Source organism: Macrobrachium nipponense, chromosome 29 (assembly GCF_015104395.2).
Source record: "Macrobrachium nipponense isolate FS-2020 chromosome 29, ASM1510439v2, whole genome shotgun sequence".
Classification (NCBI taxonomy): domain Eukaryota; kingdom Metazoa; phylum Arthropoda; class Malacostraca; order Decapoda; family Palaemonidae; genus Macrobrachium; species Macrobrachium nipponense.
The window spans coordinates 37,903,385-37,913,384 of record NC_061092.1 but is presented as its reverse complement, the minus strand read 5'-3'; the positions used below and the strand labels follow the sequence as shown (position 1 = coordinate 37,913,384).

At 33.1% G+C, this 10,000-nt stretch overlaps 1 protein-coding gene across 1 annotated transcript in view; it reads left to right on the top strand.

Annotated features, from left to right (window-relative positions):
- Positions 1–8,360, top strand: part of LOC135205958 (uncharacterized) — a 42,534-nt gene extending 34,174 nt beyond the window's left edge. Inside the window, exons 9-12 of the mRNA XM_064237145.1 lie at positions 1,072–1,269; positions 2,362–2,479; positions 5,909–6,004; positions 7,185–8,360. Coding sequence (XP_064093215.1) covers positions 1,072–1,269; positions 2,362–2,479; positions 5,909–6,004; positions 7,185–7,347 — 575 coding nt within the window. The 3' untranslated portion in view covers positions 7,348–8,360. The remainder of the gene's footprint in view (positions 1–1,071; positions 1,270–2,361; positions 2,480–5,908; positions 6,005–7,184) is intronic.
- Positions 8,361–10,000: the final 1,640 nt, after the last annotated feature.

Sequence of the window (10,000 nt, the reverse complement as noted above, 5' to 3'; positions counted from 1 at the left end):
AGCCTTGAGTCAGCATGGGCCCTTCCCCTTAGTAGTAAGGTGTTAAAGGGAGTAGGGGCTCTAGCGTGAATTTCCAGTCACTTCCAAAAATACAGAGATGAAGACAGGAGCAATGCGCTAGCCTAAAAATATTCGGAATAAGACTAAGAATCACCGGTGATCTCCCAGAAGTCAACATTTCCAGGAAAAGGGCAAGTACTTCTTTTTCTGCTTGAAAGTTTTATAAGGGTTCATCAAACTGCGAACACTGTCAGATATAAAGTTAGGAGTTTTCACCTCCTCTCAACATGAAATGTCTTTACGTTTTTTTATACCATTGAAAAAGACTAAAACATTTTCTCGTATCAACAAAACCGTCCTTGCACTTTAAAATTCAGTCTAACCTAAAATGAGAAGCTGAAGTTTATGTTCATTGAGCACTCATTGCCTACGTTTTGAAATCTTTATAAAGGAAAAACCCATTTTGTTTACATTGCCAAAATATGGCTGCTTTTCTTACAATAAAGGAATGATAGTTAGCTGTGTAGGTTATCCATATTTAAATTTCGTTGTAACACAAAAACGAGGAACGAAGTATAATTCTCAGACAATTTCGAAATATCTCGCCTCCTCCTCAGTGCATACAAAACCGAATTCTAGATATAAATTACCTTAAACAATTCATTTCCAAAGGACCTAAAATAGAACAAAGAATCTACTTTTGGGGTGATTTTACCAATATAATAATAGAAATAACTGATGGGGCAATTACGTTCTTGCTCTGTTCTTGTATTTTTCTTAAGCGATTTTCCTTTCATGTAATTTTGTGAGCGACTTGAAAATCAGGTTAGAGTTAATGCCTGCCCAAAAGTCGTTTCGAGCCCAAAGTGCTCTCTGGCTACCGTATAATAACCTTTTCGACAACTACCTAAATTAACCTATCATTACACAGCGGCTGGCATGTAAGGTGGGAAACTGATCTGAGCATATTACCTGGAAAAAAAGTATACAAACATTCGCATAACAAATTCTCATGATTTACACAAACGCCTTAAAGCAAATGTTCTGACGAGACCTTCCTTGTCTTGCAAGGGCGTGGAGTAGGCGTCTACGACAGCAGGTGGCGGGTAATGGGCTGCGCGGATTTAGTCAGCGAAAGCCCCCAGGTTACGGCCCTCGCAGTTTTCTCAGGAGAAGACCCCAGCGATATCTCGGGCATTATGCATCTCTCCCAATCCATAGACTCCATCTTCTCTGAAACGCAGGTGTATTTGCATCTATATCGAACTGGTAAGTAAATGACAGAGGTGATATGTGGTTCAGAGTTCACGTGCTCAGGCAGTAAATACAACGCGGCTTTGTTCCTGGGTGAGCTTGCAACTGTGTAATATATTTTATATATATATATATATATATATATATATATATATATATATAATATAATATATATATTATATACATAATATATATATATATATATATATATATATATTATACATAATATATATAATATAATATATATTTTATATATATATAAATATAATATAATATATATATATATATATATATAGATATATATTATATATATATATATATATATATATATATATATATATATATATATATATATATATATATAGTATTATATATATATATTATATATATATATTACTATATATATATATATATATATATATATATTATATATATATACATATATATATATATATATATATATATATATATATATATATATATATATATATATATATCTAATGCCTGTACATCATTACACAATGTTCGTGGAACAAGACAATGGAATATTGATTTATTATTAGCATGAATACAACTACCTACGTATACATATGAATTTTGTGTTAAGGTATGCTTAAACTAATAGAAGCTCAGAATCTCTCACTTAAATTTCAAAGAAACCTTAAGAACACTTCAACAAATAAATTTCGACAACTAATATCAAAACCATTTTCCTTAATACTGAAAGAGACAGGGTTCAGATGTAACAAAACAACGAAATATTTATGTCTGGTTCTCTTCCTTTGTTATCCAGTTGGATTCTCAGGAGAACAAAAATGACACCAGTTAAATAATTCAATTTTTAAATTCCATACCAATGAAATGAGAAAGCGAATGAGAGCTCGGGCGTTCTCTTATGTTTTTTATGTGAATTTAAATTCAAAAGCTAAAAATAAATATACTTTCACATTACCAAATCGAAAAGTAAAATTGTAAAAAGTTTCAGCGTGAAAGAAAATAAGAAATCATAAATTTTCCAGGTTTCTAGATGAAGATAAAAAATATTTCTTTCCATGACAACATAACCTTGACCTCGCTGATGCTGTGTCTCCGCCTCTCCTTTACCAGATGGAGAGGACACGAAAGGTCACAAATTCCACGTGCATGCTCGAGAGGTTGACAGGTCGGGACAGTGTGCTACAGCGGGAGGGCACTTCAACCCTTTCTCCATATTCCTACAAGATAAGTAAGCATCAAATTTAAATACTTTTCGGCGGATTTGGAAATCTGCGTAAAATGTGTGTGCGCGCGCGTGTGGGGCGTAGGGGGGACGCAAAATAGAGGTAATCTGATATTCAGACAAGACTGTTAACTTGCAATAGTCGTGATATAAAAAGCAGACACGTACATAATGTTTATGTTAATAAATACCTAAGAAAACAGAGACGAGCAGTGATGATTAAACACACACACACACACGCATATATACATATATATATATATATATATATATATATATATATATATATTATATATATCGAGCTACAATGTCCTTTAATATCTAATTCGCTCTACCTCGGAATTAATATATTTTCATATATGCTTAACCGAAGGGGAATTTTTCTCGATAATAGATTTGCCTGGACCAGGGCGCGAACCTATGGATCCTTTCAAACCCAGGAACGTCAGTGAAGCTTTTCCTACTACACCACCGCGAGAGGAAAAGCTTCACTGACGTTCCTGGGTTTGAAAGGATCCATAGGTTCGCGCCCTGGTCCAGGCAAATCTATTATCGAGAAAAAATTCCCCTTCGGTTAAGCATATATGAAAATATATTAATTCCGAGGTAGAGCGAAATTAGATATTAAAGGAACATGTAGCTCGATATATGTATATGAATCACGGAAATGTGATATGACTTATATATATATATATATATATATATATATATATATATCATAGATATATTTGAATATATAATATATATATATATATATATATATATATATATATATATATATATATATATATATATCAGTTATTGCCACATTCATACTTCAACCCACTTAATGGAGGATAAACCATACTTCAACCCACTTAATGGAGGATAAACTCACTGTGCACTAGAAATTCCAAGTTTACCACTTTGTATATCAACGCAGTAGGCTCGTAAGCAGCACATCGTCCCCTCCACTCTCAACACATTGTGCCATTCCCTCCGCATACACACATACTATGTTGGGAGGAGGGGTAGAAAGTGATAAGAGATTACTGTGTGACAGGAGAATGTCAAGTGTTTAGAGCCAATTTTCATATTACATACTGTAAGAAGCGACCGTTAAGGACCAAATGTGGACCATTTCAAGGCAGAAAGATAGCGAGAGATCAAGAGATTACATGCGAGATAATGCGATGCCATCCAGGGTGAAGGTGTGATTGAGTGGCTGACTAGGATGTATGAGTTCTCTGGAATGGGTAAGAGGAATGTCAATTGCATGAGGGTAAAGCTGACAGAAGAGTCTGTAAGAATGATAGGGGTATGACTTCACTTAGTATAGACAAGGTATTTGGTAGAAATTTGATTGAGAAGGTATTTGGTAGGAATTTGATTGAGAAATTAAGAAGTATTTCTTCAAGAAGGCCAGGAGTTTCGATCAGGAAGAAGGTGCATGAGTGTAGATGCAAGGCAGAGTTGACTGGTAGTGAGTGGGTGATCGATGCGCTTTTAATGAGTTATCTTTGTTGAGATGTTAATATGCTAATCTAAAAGTTTCCTACAGATTAAATTCAGCAGCTGAACTATGAATGTGTCAGCAACCATAGTCCAGTCTTTGTCGCGTTGGAAGTAAAATACAAATACTATGAAAATTCTTCCAAATCTTTTTTTTTTCAACACCGCACTCAAGACATGACGCAACGACGCATTATGTTTTAATTCACTGTGTCTAACACCATGAGCATTAAACTTTAAAAAGTGGGCAAATAAAAAATTTCCACGTTAGGTAAAACGAAGTCAAGTGGTAATAATTCAATAGAAAAAAGTTTGAGTGATGCTTTTAAATCACTGATACGTGGAAAAACGAAAAATATTTTTTCCACAACAGCAGTTCACGCCGTACATTTGGTAGTTCAGGCAACATATAGATAAATTCTGTATTACTTCTAATGGCAATAATATCAAATGCATTTGGTCATATACGTATATCCATAAAATGATATTCAACCTATTGATCTATCGAGCATTTCACGACTTATGCAAGAATGCTCACAGTGCCACTAAGAGACTTTCCTATTTTATTCGTCGAACTGAAAATACACGACACAAAATGGTGTAGCAAGTGTTCCAAGTTTACAGATCAAACAGGTAAGTATGAACGTACTTCATTTTTATATAAATTTAAAAGGTATAAATTAATTAAAAACTGAATAATAGAACTTGTCATTTTGTGAGATATTTGAAAGACAATAAAAACTCAAGAGAATAAAAATAAGTTGTGGAGGGGTTCTGGACACTGGAAGAAATATTGAAAAAATGCAATATTCAGTCATGCTATGATTTCTATTTTTCATTTCATCAAAGGCTCTCGCTCCCCCCCCCCCCCCCCCCCCCACACACACAAATATATAAACAAAAATAAAATAAAAAATAAACAAAAACATAATAAAAGTTTTTTTTTTTTTTTTTAGGTATCAGACCAAACTTATGCAGAAACACTGATTCTTCTCACAAGCTGGATGTACAAATGTTAATCTATTCCTACTTCTGGCCAACTTTTACTCAGTCAGGTCTACTTTAACATTTTCCTTTTTCATGAAATAACTGTCATTTACAGTTGTAAATCTCATCCTCAACTATCATATTGTAAAGTAAGTTTTTGGTGGAAGAAATACTAATAGCACAAAGAATATAATGTTTAAAAATAAAATTAGCCTTTACAAATATAATGACACTCCCCGAGTGAAACAACTTAAGAGAAATATATTCAGCACAACATATACATAGCAATAAAACTGGCGATCTAAATATCTTTTAGAGTCTCAGATCATTCCCTACTTTCCAAGCGCTGACATTTACAAAAATACAGAGAGCTTACACTACGAAATCCAGTAAAAAAGAAAAAAAAAAATGTCGGAATGATTTCTTTCTGACATGACTAAGTTGCCTCGTCTGTTACAACGTGAATTGCCTGTCACTAGAAGTTCAGCCATTCCAGCTTTTTTTTTTTTTTTTAAACATGATAAAGGTTATTCAACAGGAGTGATTTAAGTAAGGTAAATAAGGCATAATTTCCTTTCAATATCTGAATAAACAAAATTAAAATATGCTAAAAAAAATGTAATGCGTCTTTGAAGGCGGTGCTGATAAAACGTGATTCACTATACTAACACATAAAATATATATTATAAAATATATATAAAAAATATATATATATAATACATAAATATACATACAAAGAGATGAGTATATATATATATATATATATATTATCATATATATAAATGTTTTATATATTATATATATATTAAATATATAATTATATTGATATAGCTCATCTCATGGTGGTTAACTTACTTTGTTAGTCCCTAAATTACACAGCTTTCCGAACGACAACCAATGGCATCTTTCAAGGAATTAAAAACCACAATACTTATGACATTCTTATTTGTGTTTTAGGCAGAAATTCAATGCAAGATTACCTAAAGAAGCTCATGAAGTAGGCGACCTGTCTAACAAATGGGGAGCAGTTACAATACCTGGACCACTAACTTCGTGAGTATTCAACCTTTCTTTTAGTCAATCTTCACTTATACGTTAAGAAGTTAGCGATTAAAAAGGCATTGATATAATCATCACCAAGAATGCTGAATTAAAAATCAAATTAGCAATAGGCTCGAAAGTTTTAGAACTAACATCAGAAAGAAAGTATAACCTCATTTAAGCAAAGCATGTAGTCAGTAGAATTAGCATATGAGATTATTAAGCAACAGATAAAGGATTCACGGCGGCGATATCCAGATTCAGGGTAATGAACAAATGAATAATGATAATAATTAGGATATGAATTCCGGAAATCAAAGAAAAATAAGTAAAAGTGGCTCCCCCCCCCAAAAAAAAAAAAAAAAATTAAAGGTAACAAATTGAAGAAGAATCATGAGATGAATGCCTCTCCATAAAAAATGGTTTTCAAAATCAGGGAAACCAGTTGTAAAACGACCCTGGAATTAAAGACAATCAATGAAATAATAACACTAAAACCTGTGAAGCAGTTGAAACGTGCGATCCATCAAAATTAAAGATAGCCCAGGCCAATATTGAAAGTAACCACGTGAAATATAATCTGAAAAGCCTTTGTTTGAAAGATATAAAATGTCCGAAAAAAACGTAAACGGACTATTACGTAATGAAAGTTTTAGCGACCTCTCCCTTCTACAGCTCTGTTATTCACACAGTCAACTATTTTATGAAGTCGAATATTATTTTTTCCGGTGCGACTGTCCTTTGTAAACAGGCAAAAATGTAAAATCATTTGTGACTTCACAGATTCTAGTTTACTTAGCACTTGGCCTACAAAAAGAGAATTAGTGAGTCATAAAATCTGTAATGGAAAAAATTAAGGCCGATATGAGTTTTAATCACTTCAGCTGGGACAGGATCGCTGAAATGGTCGTAGTCGATGCCTTACTTTAGGATATTATGTATTCTCTTCTAAAAGTACGATAGATTTCCATCTAACAATAGTCAATGCTGTTTACCTCACCGCTTAAAATACATTATAATTTAAAAAAATTAAAAAAGCTTCTATTTATGACCAAATAATTTAGATTGCATTACCTACTGCAAAACAAAAATAAGCTATAATTCAACTGGATAATCTCTCTCTCTCAAAACTAAGATACATTTTGTGTATAGCCGATAATCACTGGAATTTCACCTTTCGTTCCTCTTCCAGGAGGACCGACCTTTCTGCAGGAAGATACTTTTGGACGGATGCATCCTTACCGCTACTAGGGGAAGGATCAGTGCTCAACAAGGCTGTTGTGATTCACGCTCCTGACGGAGGCGCCGAAAGGGTTGCCTGCGCAAACATTGTAGTGAAGGATTTCGGGCGATAACTCATTATTATCCCATTCACTTTCCGTGCTTCATTTATTTAATGATGAAAAGTTAGGTCTTATGGTAAAAACAATGAAATCCATAAGGATGAAATTGGAAATAGTACTATAACTGAGGTACTTATAGACACTGCTTGCTTTAAGACGCTTTAAAAGTCTACAGACTTCTTTTAGAGTCGAAGACTGTTTAAATGCTTAACACTTACATGGTATAAATGCTTCAAGTCTACATTAACGAGTTTACGATTGTTTAAATGTTTTAAGAGAACTTACATACTTGAGACTTCGAGTGAATTTTGGCGTATTATTTACTATTATTTACGGATGCTCAAATTGTTTATGACTGTTTCATTGCTTTGAAACTCTTTCAACCGGATCCCGCAAGTAAGAAACCTCTGCTATTAATATGGCGGGTGAGGTTAGATTAGGGCAATTACTTTCATAAAAGATTAGATCATTGTTAATTCAAAATAACTTAGGTGCCATCGAGTTACGAACAAAAAGGAAAAAAGACAAATATATACGGTAGAGTCTGCTCTGCTGCAAGACTGATAAACAAAGCTGAATAAAGAGCATCATGCATGGTATATTTAGAGTTTAAGTGAAATAATTACAGCCACTTCAAATACATTCGAAATGTTAATCACGCCTAATATGAACATTAACTTATAAAATAAAGCCAGTAAAGTAAACCTAATAGCTTTTACGTAATTCATATATTTGTTTTGTCAGTGTTGCTAGCTGTTAATAGTGTTCAGTGTCTCTTGAAGCTTATTAAAGCATCACAAAGTTTTGCAGAGACATGCTGCTCTCGTGCCAATACTACAAGTTTAAGGTTACGGTAATATATTGTGATACAGCTCATAAGGAATGGAATGGACATCCGCTCTTCAATTGACCAAGATTATGATATTCACGCTCCCTCTTAGACTCGGCAGATTAATTGCTATCATAGCCTTTTAATAATAACAATAATAATAATGATCATGAGTGAAAACAGCAAAAGGAATAATTCTGGGAAACTAGAGCTTCCAATTTTTAGCTTTAGCCTTTTATTTTATTTATTGCTAAAATTATTTTGATCCTGCTTTAAACTATCACTGTATATAAATATTTTTGTAGCCAAAATAAATGCCTTAAAAATAAACAAAAGACTTTGTTTTTAAATTCCATTTCATAGCATGACGTAGTAAAATAATGCCAATAAGAGTAGACAAACAACTGACGAAACCATATGTAAATCACGAAAGATAACACTGTAATTTCATCTATTTCTACAACATGAATCAAACCATAGGTAACATCTTATCGTCCTTTGAGGCTTGTACTTTACCCATTTTTGGTCTCTATTTCGCATATGTTTTATTGTTTTCTTTGCCATATATGAACTTCAGAAGTATATTCGTCATGGTCCAAATTTTTCAATTCCATGAGGGAATCTTTGCCATGGTGGTTGTCTATGTTACGCACCATGTTTTGGGGAAAAACTGCATACTTGTTCATTCCGTTGTATAAAACAATATAAAATGCTATCTAAGAAGGCTGGCTTGAACAGTCAGCATTGCCAGTACAGTGACTTCCATCAAATGAGCAAAATAGTACCAAGATAGGTGGAGGAAGTTCCCAAATACCTCAGATAAATCAATTAAATGAGAGTGATGGAATACCGGGAAGTTGCAGCAATGTCATATATGCGTAAATTTTATTGGGTTTAACTAAATCTTATGACTACCATCTTTTTAAAAAAGCTATGCTAACGACAATAATAAGTAATCGCTTTTCGAAAGAAAACATCGTAACGTGCCTAAAATATCCGGTCGAAAATATAAATTTGAATGCAGATGTATATATCAAGCTTAAGATTTCCTTTTTTTATTTGAAGCCGATGTTGCATATGGCTAAGTGTTAAAAGCGTCTGAGATTCTTGAATATTCATATATGAACGGATTCATATTTTTTTCTTTTTGCCAAACGCTACTAATAATGATGCTAAAAGTGGGAGAGAAAATTAAACAAAAACTAAAATCCAAAAGGATTAACAAAACAAACAAAGAAGCGTCTTTCTGGGCCCCAGATCAAATGCCAATACACTTCAACGTCCTTAATATTTCCAGCTTTCCCTTCGTGCAATATGCTTCCTTTAATCGAAATGGAACTGCACACTACATTCTCCCGCTATATTTATAAGGTTAATCCCAACTCTTTCTCTTATTTTGACTCGATAATAATATATTCATGGGGTCGGTAATCCCATGAGCTAGTTAATGCATATGTGTCCTCAATATCCATTTTGCATAAATCTCTTTAATCCACTATTTTATGACCCACTGAATAGGCTACGTACAGTCTAGGCATTTTTATTCTCTCCCGGAAAATATTATATAAGTCACTGCCAAATTTATTCCGAGGATCCTTATCATCGTGAACATAATCATTATCAAAAACGATTATTCATATTATTATAATTATTTGTAGTAGTAGTAGTAGTAGTAGTAGTAGTAGTAGTAGTAGTAGTAATAGTAGCAACAGCGGAAACAGCAACAGTAGTTAATGTTTCTTAAACGTTATAACTTCATGCAATTGTTACGATTTGTTCTTGTAATATTATAAAAAAAACTAATGTGGTGAAAGACCTACCATATGATTACCCCCA